Source organism: Sinocyclocheilus anshuiensis, unplaced genomic scaffold, assembly GCF_001515605.1.
Source record: "Sinocyclocheilus anshuiensis isolate Anshui unplaced genomic scaffold, SAMN03320099.WGS_v1.1 scaffold2063, whole genome shotgun sequence".
NCBI lineage: Eukaryota > Metazoa > Chordata > Actinopteri > Cypriniformes > Cyprinidae > Sinocyclocheilus > Sinocyclocheilus anshuiensis.
In genome coordinates, this window is record NW_015536681.1 from 419,632 (window position 1) to 435,979 (window position 16,348).

Genomic DNA, 16,348 nt, shown 5'->3' on the forward strand with positions numbered 1-16,348 from the left:
AAACACGAACTAATCTGGGCCACACTTTAGCTGTTGATATTATCCAGATCCGCGCCAAAGGAAATTTGCTGACTGATCGCTCTCCGCGCTTCTGCTTGCAGCGGTCTGTCGCCACATCAAAGAGCGTCAAAACGGCATTTACGGATTTAATTTCCTGATAAAATATACAATTTTAAAGACTGTTTCTTATCGAAAAGAACAAAACAAACCTTACGATTACAGAATGTAATGTATAGTGAAGGATTTATTCATGGCTATGAATTGAAACTGATTAAGTTCCGCACGTGCAGTGGTTAAAATTACACCGTATTTGTTCGGTACGAATGTGTACCATTACACCCCTAGAAAACATTTAAAACACCAAAACTGCACTTACCTGCATAAGAATGTGTCTGAACAAAGGCTGTTGTTGTAAATGGGGAGCTTTTTCATCATCATCATCATCATCATCATCATCATCATCATCATCATTTTTTAACGGCGATTGAAAGGAAGCAGAGCGGGAAATAACGGATATATTTTCAAAATTTCAGTAATCCACCAATAGGAATAAGGGAAGACACAAAGCAACCAAGAGCATTGTTGAATGGGCGGAGATATGGACTGCCACTAACCTGCCAGCAGTTGATAGGTGTTTTTCCAAATAAAAGCCAAATGTTAACCACAAGTTAACATTCCATGGTGTGCCAAAGCAAAGCCACATATGGCACTCAGTTGTGTGCTATCATCTGGACCATATTTAAAAAAAAAACAAACAAAAAAAAAAAAACAGTCATCCAAAAGAAAATTCCCTCCAATTCTAAAGCCATGGCAAAACCGATATGGTTAAAGTTTGGCCCATATGTGCTCAGCTATGCCATACCTAGGCCAAATGTGACAGCTATCAGCCACATTTGGCCCAAACGTTCTTGCTATCTGGGTCTCCACATAACTAACCGAAAACCACCAAGTAGGCCTACTTAACGTCACAGAAATTCAAAACAAATTTAGGTAGTTAAAATGGAGTAAAAAAAAATGACTTTGATAATAAACAAACACCAGAACAACTTAAACTTACCTGATAAACACAACCAATGAACAAGCAGTGAAGTTCTTTGATTCTTATCTAAGAGCATTGTGTTTTATACTAGAGCTTAATTGATTTGAATTAAAATTCACCTGTGCAAATGAGTTGGTGGCTAATCAGCTCTTTGAATTTTTAATTATATTGTAAATGATCAATTAGAGTGAGTCTTATGAGTGCATTTCAAAACTTTTTTGTTTTTAAGATTTAAGAGTTGAATAAAATTGTGGAATAAAGTCATTTAAAAAGCTATTTACTTACAAACGTGTTTATATTACTAATATTTGTGATGTTGATGACTATATTTGTTAATATCAGTATCTTGAATTTGATGAGGGCTACATAAAGTTATATTTTTTATTTATCTATTTGTTATTTATTTGTTTATTTTCATAGGGTTTGGTTAGGTTAAGTCAAAATAAGTTACAAATTATAATAAGTTACTAATTTGAACAGAGCTTTACATGTATGTCAGTGCATATTTTTAAATATTGAGTAGTTTTAGAAAGTTATTAAAATATGAATAGAAAGTTAAATGTAGTTTAATCAAATAGAGTTGCGTCATGATTCTTTAATCATGATTTCTTCCACAGGTTTAATAACTTGTTTGTGGTTTGGATTTTTCTGCAACCACGTGTTGTGTTGAAGTCACATGACAGCTGTTTTGATCATGTGACCATTTGTTGTGGAGGACACTCATGACTCGTGTGATCAAATGATTCGTGGTCGGTGATATTAGTGATCAGTGACTCTGTGCTCATTTGATTCAGTAGTGTCCGGGTAGTTCGCAGTGGTCGGTCAGTCATGAGTTATGACTCTGTGATCATATGAATCATTTGTGTTCAGAGTTCACATTGATCAGTTATGATCATATGAATCGTTTGTGCTTGGTTTACAGTGATCAGTGGCTCATTTGATTCATTAGTTTCCGGTCATTCGCAGAAGTCAGTCATGAATCGCGCGCTCTTCGCGGTGTGCCTCGCGCTCGTCGCCGCTCACAGCGTCCCGCTGTCGGTCCCACCGCATGAGGAGGTCGCTCGGATGGCTCGGTTCGTGGTCAATAAGTGTGACTGGGCTTCAATGGCGACGATCTCTACTCACGATCCGGTCAGAGGACAGCCGTTCTCCAACGCCTTCTCCATCAGCGACGGGCCCGCGGGCAACGGAACCGGAACACCCTACATGTACCTCACACACATGGAGATTTCAGTCCAGGACCTGCAGGTGATAATCAATACTGACCACGAGCTCAGACACTTCTGTAATAGAGTTACAGAACCCTAACGAATATTTACCATGTTTTTGCTATAGTAACACTACTTTGCATGCATTTCCAGAACATAAATTTAAACACGGGATAAAACCAGGTTCAAAGTTCTTGTTTGATTTTGTTGACAGGTTAACATGAGTGTGTTGACATAATTAAGAGTTGTTGACATATTAAGAGTTAGGTTTTTTTCCAGAGGGGATTTTGGATTTCTCTTTTTATCACTCCATAAATCAGAAAATATGTAAACAGACAGGAAACAAATACATTTGCACCATGCTTTTAGGAATAAAATGTTGTATAAATCAGTGTGAATGATATATGAACAAACCCCTCAGTAAAAGCCTTCAGAATATAGATAGGAATAAAACGATAAAGTTTGGTGTATGTAAGAGAAAAACTCTTTAAAAGATATGGATTGCAATTGAAATCTACAGATGCAAATAGATAAAGTGCAATAAAGGAAACACTTAAATGTGTTTTTTGGATGTTTTCTTTCCACTAGTCTGAAATAAGACATGTTATATGGAAGCAAAATACACTAGTAACAAAATAACACTAGTTTTGTCTGTAGTGTCTTGCTTTAAACTGGCATTACTGTATGAGATCGTGGTAAATTGTGTTTAAAGTTAGTTTGACTTGTGATCTGTAATATGACACACAACATACAAATTAAAACAACACATGAATATGTAACGCTGATACAGTTTTATGTAAGTGTGACGTCAGCGTGATTCAGCACACAACTGATAGGATATGACACAGCGCTTTTAGTTTATCAGCTCTAACATTCAACAGAACTGTGTGGCTGAAGTTTAAACAAAAACACTGAAAGTTGAGCTCTGTATGTGTGTGTGTGTAACAGGTGAATCCGCAGGCATCTCTGTCTGTGTCTCTGGCTCAGACCAGCTACTGTAAGAATCATGGCTTCGATCCTCAGAGTCCACTGTGCGCCCACATCATCCTGTCCGGCTCTGTCATGGAGGTATCGCACCTCTTCATCTCATTTCAGTCGAGTCCAATCTGAATCAGTGATTGTGTGACGGTCAGCAGTGAATCTGTTTTGCAGGTGAACGGCAGCGAGGCGTCAGTGGCTAAAGCCGCTCTGTTCAGCAGACATCCAGAGATGATCGACTGGCCCACAGACCACAACTGGTTCTTTGCCAAGATGAATATCACACAGGTTTGGGTGCTCGATTACTTCGGTGGAGTAAAAACCGTGATACCTGAGGAATATTACAGAGTCACTCCATAATGGAAACATTCCGGTGAGTCTGTCAGACGCGATTGAGCTTCAGTTAGATGATTCAGTTATATTCAGTCAACATGAACAAGGCATTGAACTTACATGTGTATTTGTTCTGAAATCATTTAATCCTTGTGCTGTGCTGAAAATTTAGTTTTCTCATCAAAAATGACCAACCTTTTAGAAATTGCTTGTAAATCATTCTTATTATTATCACCAGATATTGGATTCAATCTTTTTTGTCAACTTTCATTTAGCACATGTTTTGTGTTTCTATTTGGAACTGATTAATTCAGTTTTTGAACAAAAACATTATTTGTGGATAATTTTGGCAGTATTCAGTTTTTGAATAAAAAAAACACTATTTATGGATAATAAAAGCTGAAATGCATAAACTCAGATTAATGATGTCTATGATCTATCAGTCCCAAAAAGAAATACAAAACCTGTGATGATTGGAAAAATCCAAGCTTTTGTAATAATAATCAGTTGCTTTATTTAATGCATCTATAACAGCTTAGTGGCTATTAATGATGATAATGTCAACGTAATATTTTTGAGGTATGGAATTTTTTTGTAATTAAAAATATTTTGTTATATTTATTCTACCCCTATTCAACTCTACTTATTAATAGTTGTATGTTATGGTAGAAAATTGTGTTAAAACACAAATCAAGCCTTTGGAAACACTATAACAAAACTGTATTAGCTTGAACTGTTACACATACATACATTTAGCCTATGTATTTGCTAAAGTTGAGTAGCAAATAAGTCAAAAATGCTCTCACAAAAGCTATAGAGAATAAATTGTTTTATTAAGTTAGATGGTCTATGGCTACAAGAAGGCACCAAAAGTTCCTAGAGACACAGTTGGCAGCCTAATTCAGAAATTTAAAATGTGTTGTAACAGAAAACCTTTGAGGGTGTTGAAGAAAAAGCACAATATCATCAAGGGGAATAAAATGTTTGATCAGAGCAACTGAGAAAAGCCCTCAATGTACAGCCAAAGACTTGCAAGATGATCTGATGAAAGGAGGAAAAAACATTTCAATGCAGAATATAAGAAGAACGCTAGAGAAGCATGGCCTTCATGTCGGGACACCTCGCCATATGCCACTCTTTACCAATAAGAACTTAAAAGGCCGACTTGAATGTGCTAAAATTAATTTAGAAAGACCTGTGGAGTTCTGAAACAATGTTTTATGGAGTGATGTGACCAAACTGGAACTTTTTGGACGCATGGATCAGTGGTTTGTCTGATGCAAAAAGCTTATAAGAGGAAGAACACCATCTCCATGGTCAAACATGGAGGTGGACCAGTCTTGTTATGGGGATGTTTTGGTGTTGCAGGAAGTGGAAATCTTAACTGTATGAAGGACTTGGATTCTTTGAAGTACCAGGCCATTTTGGCAAAGATTGTGATGTCTTCAGTGCAGTGACTGAAGCTTGATGATCAATCGACTTTCTTGCAGTCCAGCCATCCCAAAGTACACATCCAAATCTACTGAAACTTGCTTCAGGGATCGGTCATAGAATGTTCTTGAGTGGCCTGTTCAGTCTTCAGATTTAAATCTTACTGAAAATATTTAGTGGAATTTGAAGAAAACAGTGGCAACACAAAAACCAAAGATTATCAGTGATCTTGGAACTTTTTCAAGCAAGGAATGGGCCAACATTGCAGTAGAGAAGTGGAAGAAGATTCTAACAGGCAGCGTTTATTGGAGGTTACAAAGAATAAAAGATTTTGCACAACATTGGATTTTCATCAACTTTACGTTCTCCGAATCACTCAAATGTGTAAACTTTCTATAATAGTTTACTGATGCCTTTGTTGAAATGTTTTCATAAAATGTTGTTCTCTGCAGCAAAATGTCTTGCAGGTCAAGTGCGTTGAATAATTTTGATTGCAGCTGTAGCATAATGAGAGATTTATGAGTGATTTTTGTGAGCCAGTCATTTTTAATGGCACCAGATTGTCCTAGCAAAGTTGCAATTGCCATATATTTTAGAAACAACCTTTTCACAGCCGGCCTTGTAAATCTCCCAGGTTCAGGAAACTGTCCTCCGTAAAAATGTGCTGCACACACTCGAACACTTGGGTTGTACTGTTTTGGAACAGTTTTGTAAATAAACCTTAACCACTGATTGCTAATTGTGTCCACTTTCGGAAGGCCAAATAAAGTATTTTTTTATATATAGTAGTTTTGTATAAGTATATTTTTTACTTTACTCCACAACATGGTGACAACAACACTACTGCAATCAATACCTGAAGCCATGCCTTCTTTCTTTGCGTATCCATTTGGGCAGTGGTGTGGGATAGTTATGTAGATATGTGAGGGAGAATGCGATCAAGGTGTTTTCGGCAGGTGTCGATCAAGCCTTCTCTTTTAGATAGAAAAAATCCTTTTGTGGGAGACTTTGAGCTTTGTAACTTTGCAGATCGTATACATACAAACAGCTACAAAACAGACTAAAGAAAAAGTAAAACATGAAAGTGCATCATATGACCCCTTTAACTAGCATTTTCAGGGGGAAAAAAAGTCAAGTCTGGGTCAAAATGACCCGGTTGTTCAGAGGAAGCTGCATTTCAAGCAAACAGTCACTGTAGGCAACAAAATATTTAAGGCAAGAAGTAAAATACATTAAAAATCCCCTTTTTGTTTTGGAGTGGGCAGATTGGACATTTCTGAGTGAACAATTTATTGAATCAGAGTTTAGAATTGATTCACTGAAATAGTTTAAATTAAGTTTCTGCTGAATTTGAAATGAGAGTCAGTTGTTAAACATCTGTAAACATTGGAATGCTCTCACAAACACATTCAATCATTGTGTTCTTAGATTTATTTCACCAGCAAAATAATACTGAATATATTGGTTTGTATTATATGTCATATATGTATACGTGTCAGCTGTGAGTGCAGCTGTTATCAGTCAGAAGCAGACGCTATGCTGAATGTCATGTGACCAAAGTGTGTGTGTGTGTGTCAGCAGGAAGTGACACAGTAATCTTGATGAACTGGATCAAAATCACTGATGGAACGTTTCAGAAGCGACTCGAATTGATGAATGTTTCTCAGGTTGATGCTGTTTGAATCTTGTAGCACTGTGACGTGTGTGTTTGTGTGTGTGAGACATATTAATCACATGTTAATTTCTTCATAACATTCATGGAACATGATGTGAAAATCTAGTTACTACATTTTTTGTAAGCGTTTTGTAAAATGCTTAAGAAACATTTTTGCACTTTGCACATGCTTTTTCATTTGAATGTTTGCAGATTCTCACCAAATACAAATGCATCGCTACATTTTGGTTTAAATCTTAGGAAAGTCTTGTGAGATTCACATGTATCACTTAGTTATAGATGTTTCATTTGGCTCTGACCCTTGACCTCCAACCTCTGATCTTTGTAGCAGGAAATATGAATGTCACGTCACGTGATGTTTTGCATCTAGGCTCATTTTGCTCATATTTTATAATCGATCAGTGTTTTTACACACAGCTGACACCTTCCAGCTCTATAAAACCACAGAGATGTCAGTCCAACGTTATTTACCCAGAGTGATTATTTTTCTAATGCTGTTGTATATTTTTAATAAGTATCTGGTTGTCATATTGCAGTGTGTGCAGTGAAATAAAGATCTGATTTTGGATTGAATTGTTCATCTGATTCTGTGTGACTTCTCTCGTTCTGTTAGTTTTTATAATTTCTAGGTCAAATGTCTCGATACTTGGGTCACTTTTTCAAAACTCTTCACACAGTTCTCCTAACCGTCTTTCATCTTGGCACAGCAGTGAATTTCACATTCAAAATGCACCAAAACTAGCTAAACACTATACATGTCTCAAGTCAAGCTATTCTTCCAAAACACTAACACAGGTTATAACCCAACAAACATCACTTTGTCACTCATAGAACAATGACCTAAAAACACTATCAACGGGTAGCATTATATAATGTTTTTCATTACAAAGCAAGAATTACACTCTCCTCTGTTTAGAACTCACTGCAGTATGTTACATTACAGTAATTTTTTTTCCTGATTTGCGTTTTGTAGAGAAGGTCATTTAATGTGTAGTTGTTCAGCTAAATCTAGCGGTTTTGATAGTATTTCATTTTTTTTTTTAGATTCAGAATATATTTCAGAATTATTCAGCATTACTGGAGAAATGTAAATTGCTGTGTTCTTTTTTTATTAGGTTAGGCTTTGAACTTTGGTTTAAAAGTTTTGAAAAGAGTATGTAAATGTGCAAATTGGCCTGTAGGTATGTAGAGTTTTGATGGTGTTTGTGTCTGCATGTGAAAAGAATTCATTTAATTTGAAAAAATGTAGTCATTGAATGCATTTTGTCCCAAAACAATAAATGATCCACAGTTTTACCCAAATACTGTTGTTGTGCTCACTGTGTGAAGAGTTTTGAAAAAGTGATCGAAGTATTGACAAAAGTGTCCTAGCGATTGTAAAAACTAATCACTCATATTTTTCGGAGAGTGAGTAGCCATGAGTGTGTGTGTGTGTGGTTGAGTGAGTAGGCCGTGAGTGTGTGTATTTGTGCGTGTGTTTGAGTGAGTGTGTGTGTTTGTCATCAGTGTTCAGTAGATGGGTTGTGTCTGTATGTACAGGTGGAGCTTGAGGAGCCACTTCCTGTCAGAGAGCAGATCTCGAGCTTCACTGAAGTCACTGTCATTGAGTCAAACACACACACATACGCACGCATCTCAAAGCTGCGGCCTGTCAGACAGACAGACGGATAATGATGGCACCAAGAGCAGCATCCGCTGTGATCATCCTGCTGTCCATCACACCTGTGTCAGGTAAGAGTCACACATCGCTCTGTTTGTGAGTGTTGAGCTGATCAGAGACCAGACGTATCCACTGCACTCAGTCTGGAGTTGAGGGAAGGCCGCCATCTTTATCGAGGTTTCTGTGGAGTCGAGCGTTTCCTTCTGTCAAAAGATTCAAGATCCTCTCAGAAAATTGGTACAGAACACAAATATTTAAGTCTAATTCAGTGTTTGGCCTTTGGCCTCCTGAACTCAAACACTGTTCACTGGTGATCTGACCTCGGCTCACTAGTGTGTTCTCACTCACAGGCCACGTCGGTGTGGCATCTGTCTTCGTTTCACTCCCTATCGAATATGTCAAGCGACTCGAATGTAATTATTATTAAGAATACTTTTTAAATGTGATTATATGGAATTAAAGAACAAACGCTGGTTATACAGATCGAAATACAGTCAACATCAGTATGAAAATGACAAATTGTCACGTTTTGTTTTTAATAATAATACCGGTAATCACCTGAATGTATTTTAGAATTTTTGTCTTGTATTAATCTTAAATTTCATATATAGCTTTTGTTATTGTATGACAGACTGCTGTTATTCCTTTTGTTATCACCTTGAAGATAGTTTTGCTGCTGACATAGCAGTAAAAAAAGTTTATTTATTCCCCACATTTTATTATCTGTTGAGAATTTAACAATACATGAACAGTGCAAAATGTTTTAAAATACATATATTTTTGTAAAATTAGCATTCTTCTAGATTTTCCTAGTATTTACAGAACAAGTAAATATTTCTGTAATGCAACAAACATTTTATCCAGAACACAAATGAAAATCCACAAATTTAGACTAGTTTTATTTGGTTTGATTGTATATATTTCATAACAACTAATAATGTTACAAAGATTACAAGACTGAATCTAAAGCTGCTTCGAAGCACAAATTGTGAAAAGCGCTGTACAAATAGAATAGATTTAATAATTTAAATTAAATCATCACATGCTAAAAGTTTCACTGCTATCAAATTTTGCCAATTTGAGCATTTATCGTTTATTAGAAATGCTGAAACATCAGAACAAACTTGTGCTTCTCCAAACAACATGAGTTTATAAGAGCTGAATCTAAAATAAAACCTAAAAAAAACTGCTTCTGTTTTTAAAAGCAGCTTTACAGTCAAAAGCAAATGAACAAACAATTGATCAATTCTGTAAATTATATTTAATGTTTAAATAAGTGTTAAATGTGTTAAGTTTATTTTGAGGTTTACGTGTTTTATAACTCTCAGGACAGAAGCTGAGTGTCGTGTGACAGTGAACTGATTCAGTCATTGATTCTGTCCGTGTGAATCTCCAGCGGAAACACTGGAGGATTCTGCTGATCTCACATCAGATCAGTGTTCATGTGTTACTGGATTCACTGTTTCCACTCATGATCATTAGTGTTTCACTAACACACTCCAGTTGTGTCATAATATTGTGTGATATGAACATCCTGAGCCATTTTGCTTTGCTGATGTTTTTCCACAAACACAGATGAAAGAAACACACATACACACACACACACACACACACTGATGGTATTTTATTCTATAAATAGCATGTATCTACAGTCTATCTTATTCTTTTAGGATATGAGTACATACATGTTTTATATTTTTATTCTTATTATTTATTTTTGTTTTATTTCTATTCAGATCAAGTGTCGAAGTTTTGGAGAATCGTACAAAAATTCAAACATACATATTATTAGAATAAACATATTTAAATTTAAATATTGCAGACCATCAGATCTGTTTTGTTTTTTTGTTTCTACTTCAATGTCAGCTTCAGCTTGTCTAGTTTGACTTTCTTGAGCGTCTTGAAGAATCTTCAGTTCCCAATTAAACTTTATGTCACTTTTCTGAATAGACATGTCTGCTGAAGGAACTGAGATTCCGCTACTGAAGGTTGTTTTTCATCAGACTGGTGATGTTGTGGAAAGTGTTTTCATTCAGTGGGCAAAATGAGCTGTGTTTACAGTCAGAGTCACTCCTTTAATAGTTCAGTGAATGAAGTTACGAGACACAATGGAAAATACAGTTTGAAAAACATAATTTCAAGGAACATGCTGTAAAATTCTATAAAATTACACACGAAATGCTGTTGTTACCGAATATGTACCGCTGTTGTTACGCTTCCATAAAATGTTTTTTTTATTCTGTGAACTCAAATATGTCACACCTGACAGATGCTTATTATAACTCGGTCATCTGGCAGAACTAGTGCATTTACATATACATATCAAGCATTTATTTACACACACACACAGGCTACTACCCTTCAAAAGTTTGAGTTCTATAAAATTGTATTAATGTTTCTGAGAAAAACAACAATAATGTGAAATATTATTCTCATTTCAAATAACTGTTTTCTATGTGATTATATTGTAAAATATAATTTATTCCCGTGATCAAAACTGAATTTTCAGCATCATTACTCCAGTCTTAAGTGTGACATGATCCTTCAGAAATCATTCTAATATGCTGATTTGCTGCTCAAGAAACATTTCGGATTCTGGAATGTTGTGGAAACTGTGATACATTTATATTTGTTTCACAATTCTTTGATGAATAGACTAGTTTTTGTAAGATTGTAAATGTATTTACTGTCACTTTTGATCAATATAATGGATCCTTGATGAATAAAAGTAGTCATTTCTTTTTAAAAAACGGATCCCAAAACTTTCAGCGGTAGTGTATACATATATTTTATGAAGAAATTAACATTTAAGAGATATCCATAAATATATAATCACATTCTATTTTCTAGTTTTTACACATATAGAAGTGTTTGAGTAGTTGTTGACTGGTTTATGTTAATAAAAATTATTAAACAATATTTTTCTTTGATTAAAACATTTGTTTCACATTCAACAAACTGAATGATTGCTTCATTCACGCGAAATCTGTTACCCAAATCCGCTCATATTTATTTTACTTTTTCATCTTAATCTAACATTATATTTAATGTGTGTATTTGAATTGTATTGCAATAATGTAACAGAAGAACAGAATTGAACCTGTTTTTTTTACCCATTTAGATGAGCCTCACATGTTACAGAAACTCTGAAGCTCATTGCAAATACAAGTAAAAATAAAAGAGCACATATATAATATTTAGTTTGTCTTGCATTATATCATGTATACCTTTAGTATTTCACTGTGTTTCTGCTATATCTGTACTCACGTATACAGTACTTAAGTATGGATACTGAGAAAAAAATTTACTTTGTTAAAAGTCCAAGTATCTGGCCAAAAGATACTTAACTAAAAGTAAAAAAAAAATACAGTATCAAATTGTACTTAAGTATTAAGAAAGTAGAAGTAACCTAATGAACACAAGAGCCATGAGATTCCCGTTGAATCATTTTAATCATTTTCTCAATGCAAAGTGAATGAATTGTGTAACAGTTTTTGTCAGACAGAAATACACAGAAAGGGTATTAAGGGGAAAAATAAAAAATAAAAATACAACAGCACACAGATCAAAAACATCTGTCTAGTGCGTGTTTATATAGAACAACAAAGCAGAACAGTGAAACAGTAAAACACATTGTAGTGAATGCCCCTTAAACACCGAGATGTGACGCAAAACAGAAGAACGAGTTTCAAAAAACCCTAAATCACCTTTGAAATATGGACAAAGTCAGTCGCTCAGTAGTGATGAACTTATGATGAGTGATATAGAATTAAAACATAAAATTTCAACTTCTGAAGTCACTGTGACATCATTTCAGTGCTTTTGTCTGCAATAATAATGAATGTCTTTCAAATGTTTATTTGGGGCATTTGGACATTTTTCTCTGCAAATATTCATATGAAATTAATTGCGATTAATTATATTAATCAGTGTATTTAATTTGATTAAACATTCATTGACTGGCAGCACTAATTGTTAATTGATATGTTTATTAACTGTAATGTAATTATAATAGCACTAATCCACAGCCTGGCAAGAACATCAGTAAACATGAAGCATTTTCAATGAATTTAACATTTAATTAGTAATAGTAATAGTAGTAGTAGTATGCTAATTTCAACACTAAACAGTTTTCAAGATTTATCACATTTAATAAAAAATGTAATGGTGGTTATCAAAATATACAGTTTTATGATCAATTCTCACTGAAGAAAACTTGATTGTATTATAATATAAATTATGTAACTGATTATATTGTCATGAGCAATGTAGTGGACAATTGTTATGTCTCGATGTTAAAACATATTGACTTCCACAGAAGCAGATCTCTTAACCTCAGAGCATGAAAGGTTTATATGTGCTATTTAAAAAAATGATTTCTTTATGGATTCTTTGAATTGTAGTTTTAGCAATACCGTTACTGTGACTTACGGTTGCACTCTTTTGATTGGATAAATAACAAACCTTAATAAAAAACCTATTAGATAATAATGACTGACCGCTAAACCTCAAAACACTGCAAAAGTAAAACACGTACTTTTCAAGTAGAAATAAAACTCTAATGACTAAAACATACTGCTTTTTTCTTCAGAAATGTAAGTATTCCATTTAAATTGCACTCAAACAAAATATACCCCAGAATAATACTTCAAGTGAAACGACTGCAGTATTTTTCAGCTCTGTTCTGTGAGTTCTTGTGATGATCAGATGACCAGCAGGAGTTTTGAAGTCAAGCGTGAGGTTTGTGTTTCACCCGTTTAAAGGCGATGACCTGCTTGAGCCATCCGACACTATAGGTTACGTTAACCACAGCAGTGCACAGCTGCAGTGTGGAAAAGGAAGTTCAGACCAGCCTGCATTCAGACCAGCAAACTCACAGATCCTTCTGAATCAGGAGAAAATCAACATCTGACCACTAAACTCACTGTCACAGCTGCTTAAAACATCTTAAACCAAACAGATGTTCATCCACTGAACTAAACAAACAAATGAACTACATAAACCAACATCTGTTAAACCACTCAAATTAATCAAGGTGTTATACATGTGACCTTTGACCTCTAAAACTACTCACTAATACACATTCTAGTTATGGAATAAATATAAATTGTATGAACTTAAAAAATGTAATTTAAAACGTAACAAACATCAGTCAGTCAAATATCTGACTATTTCAAATAATTATCATGCAGGAATCACAACTTCTTTAAACTCACATTATTCCTGACAAATCAAATAATAAACAATTTCAGTGTAAACATGAAAAAAAAAATGAAAATGTATAAAACATATTACATGAGAAAATCAGATCCTAAAGCAGAACCTTAAATGTCAAAAAACTGAAGTCTGAACATAAAAGCAGTGCCAGAATGAAAACTGAACCAGGTTCATAAACATCTGATCTATATTTAGAACCTGCTACACTTGATAAGTATTAACTGTAATGATTATAGTTACACTCTTTAAAATAAAGCTAAAATAATAAAGGTTTTTTTTTTTGCACTGATGCCACAGAAGAACCATTTTGTTTCACCAAGGAACTTTTGTGGAATAGTAAGGTTCGATGGCTGTTAAAGGTTCTTCTTGGAACCAATGATGACATTAAAAAACCTTTATTTTTAAGACGGTATCATTTTTGATGAACATTGTAGAGGCTGTTTTCTTTGACGTCTCTGTTCATGATTTTGTAGTTTAGTATGATTTAATGTTCTGTGTGACTCAAACGTGCAGCACATTTCTGATTTTCACACACAACAATGCGTTTCATCGGCTTGTGTTGTATTTACACTTTACGCCGATTTATTATGTGTGTGTGTGTGTGCTGTATCACTCTCTTGTGTTCCTCCCTCTTTATCTCTCTAACACATACACACACAGTTAGTCAGTTAGAGCAGCTGAACAAACCGCTGAACTAGAAACACTCGAGATGCACACACCACGAACACTTCATAAGAGTGCGAGAGTGTATGTGTGTGTGTGTGCGTATGTGTGGTACGTGAGTGTGTGTGTGTGTGTGAGTGTGCATGTGAGGGTGTGTGCATGTGTGTGAGTGTGAGTCTGTATGGTTCAGGTATACCCTATGTTATGGGGATAAAATGTCCCCTCAAAGATGGCAATATCCAAAATCCTTGTCCTTGTGTGGACATTCTTTGGTCCCCATGAGCAAACCAGCTTGCAAATCATACAGAATCTTTTTTGAAAAACTAAAAATGCAGAAAGCTTTGTGTGATGGGCTTTGTGAAAATACAGTTTGTACAGTATAAAAACCATTATGCCTATGGAAGTGTGTGTGTGTGTTTGTTCTGTTGAATAGAACACTGTTGAATGTGCTCATGCTCGATTGAATCAGTGCTGCTGTTTTTTCCCTCAGGTGCTTTGTTCAGACTCATTCATCAACAATCTGCTGTTCTTGTGTTTTCAGCAATGTCGACGTATGATCCTCAGTACTGTTACATCCTGGACGCATTTCTGCTGCTGTATTGCATCATCATCACTGCCTTCTTCGTGCGCGAGCGAGTGAGAGTCTATAACACATGTGATGTAAGCTTTCAATTGACAAAAGATTCGTTAGACTATTAAAATGTTCTTTACACTAAGAAAAAAAGAGTTCTTTTAATACTTGATCACTGAAAGGTTCTTTGGGGAATCAAAAAGTTCTTCTCTTGCATCACTGAAAAGCTTTATTTTTAAGAGTGTATGACGTCCTTCAGATGTTATAGGCTATATATATATATATATATATATATATAAACTTGGCAGCTAGTTTATAATGATGGAAAGTGTTTTCAAAAATCAAACAAAACATTTTCATGCTTGACTGAAATAACCGAACAAATGATTTAATGCATTTCTTCCACAAAACTGTGATGACGATAATGATTATGGTTATGCTTGTTTATTTCAGCCTCTGCAGAAAAAGACGGACGACACGTACCGTGAGATTGAAATGAAGGCAGGCGTAAGTGTGACTGATTCTGTCTTATTTCATATCAATTCATCTGAATGATTCGACAAAAGACTCAAACTGATCTTGTGATTTTCCTCCAGCGCCGCCGTCCTGATCAGGTTTATCAGGTCAGACATATTTAATATCACAACTAAACATCAGATCACTGTCAAATAAAAGTCACTTCATTTGGTTTAATGTGTTTGTGTTTCAGGGTTTGAGCTCCGTGACTAAAGACACGTATGATTCTCTGAACAAGCAGCCGATTCACCCGCCGCCACGTTAAATGCTGATTCTCCACAAACCGGCCGTCAGGATCACAGTCCAGTGCAGATTCAGCCACTTAACTCATTCATTCACTCTGTCTGTGATTTCAGTCCAGTAGTTTTTTCCCCCTACAGACTCCAGTGTTTATTCGGTGTTTTTACAGTGACTGTGTTTATCGTTTCTCCACTTTGTGAATTAGGCTATAGACTTTCATAATGAACCCAAAATTTAAACGGCACACATGTAAAGTAAAAATCATTATAAAACCAAACCTGATTGAAGACCAAACGTTTAAACATTGTGAGATTCAACTAATAATTCTATTCAAATAATAATGCTATTTGGTAACACTTTACAATAAGGGTTCATTCGTTAACAAACAATGAAAAATAAATCTAAAATATTTATTGATCTTAATGTTGATCTCAGTATTTACTAATACATTTTAAGATAAAAAGTTGTATGTTAACATTAGTTAATGAACTGTAAACTAACATGAAAAATGTTATTAACATTAACAAAGGTTAATGTTGTAAAATATATATCACTCATTGTAAATGTTAATGCATGAATAATGTTGATAAATGAGACCTTATTGTAAAGTATTACCTTAATATTCTGTATGATTTAAAAATGTCTTTTCTTGTGATTTTGTGGTGAAATATGAGCCGCAGGTTTAACAAGATTCACGGTGATTGATGTTCAGTATCTCTCACATGGTATCATGAGTGTTTTTTTTCCCCCAAGTACTTTATAATAGTGTAATACTACATGTAATCTGTTTAAAACTGAAAATTTCACTGCATTTCAT

General features: G+C 34.9%; 3 protein-coding genes across 6 annotated transcripts in view; 2 read left to right on the plus strand and 1 right to left on the minus strand.

Annotated features, from left to right (window-relative positions):
• The window catches only part of h2af1al (H2A histone family member 1a like), a 4,283-nt gene extending 3,164 nt beyond the window's left edge, over window positions 1-1,119 (minus strand). The window contains exon 1 of one of the 2 annotated variants that reach the window (XM_016441912.1): window positions 1,058-1,119. In XM_016441912.1, coding sequence (XP_016297398.1) covers window positions 1,058-1,115 — 58 coding nt within the window. In that variant the 5' untranslated portion in view covers window positions 1,116-1,119. The remainder of the gene's footprint in view (window positions 1-1,057) is intronic. The other variant, XM_016441902.1, reaches the window with a different exon arrangement.
• A 657-nt stretch (window positions 1,120-1,776) lies between these two features.
• LOC107654633 (protein CREG1-like) lies at window positions 1,777-7,535 on the plus strand. Of its 3 annotated transcripts, none has more exons than XM_016441815.1 (4): window positions 1,777-2,287; window positions 3,196-3,315; window positions 3,400-3,598; window positions 6,568-7,535. In XM_016441815.1, exons 1-3 carry the CDS (start codon window positions 2,015-2,017, stop codon window positions 3,583-3,585), a joined length of 579 nt encoding a protein of 192 aa, XP_016297301.1. In that variant the 5' UTR covers window positions 1,777-2,014; the 3' UTR covers window positions 3,586-3,598; window positions 6,568-7,535. The 3 variants fall into 3 exon arrangements, with proteins under 3 accessions (XP_016297301.1, XP_016297291.1, XP_016297307.1); XM_016441805.1 differs by having other exon boundaries at window positions 6,571-7,534; XM_016441821.1 differs by lacking the exon at window positions 6,568-7,535 and adding an exon at window positions 4,487-5,774.
• Window positions 7,536-8,258: 723 nt separating this feature from the next.
• On the plus strand, window positions 8,259-15,895 carry cd247 (CD247 molecule). The gene is made up of 5 exons (XM_016441852.1): window positions 8,259-8,395; window positions 14,746-14,864; window positions 15,166-15,282; window positions 15,372-15,398; window positions 15,485-15,895. The coding sequence occupies exons 1-5, from the start codon at window positions 8,335-8,337 to the stop codon at window positions 15,554-15,556; spliced, it is 396 nt and encodes a 131-aa protein (XP_016297338.1). The 5' UTR covers window positions 8,259-8,334; the 3' UTR covers window positions 15,557-15,895.
• The last annotated feature ends 453 nt before the right edge of the window (window positions 15,896-16,348 follow it).

Coding starts and splice junctions, on each gene's coding strand:
- LOC107654633 (XM_016441815.1), top strand. CDS start 2,015: ATGAATCGCGCGCTCTTCGCGGTGTGCCTCGCGCTCGTCGCCGCTCAC. Junction 2,288..3,195: donor TTTCAGTCCAGGACCTGCAG/GTGATAATCAAT, acceptor TGTGTGTAACAG/GTGAATCCGCAGGCATCTCT. Junction 3,316..3,399: donor TGTCCGGCTCTGTCATGGAG/GTATCGCACCTC, acceptor TCTGTTTTGCAG/GTGAACGGCAGCGAGGCGTC.
- cd247 (XM_016441852.1), top strand. CDS start 8,335: ATGATGGCACCAAGAGCAGCATCCGCTGTGATCATCCTGCTGTCCATC. Junction 8,396..14,745: donor GTCCATCACACCTGTGTCAG/GTAAGAGTCACA, acceptor TTGTGTTTTCAG/CAATGTCGACGTATGATCCT. Junction 15,399..15,484: donor GTCCTGATCAGGTTTATCAG/GTCAGACATATT, acceptor TTTGTGTTTCAG/GGTTTGAGCTCCGTGACTAA.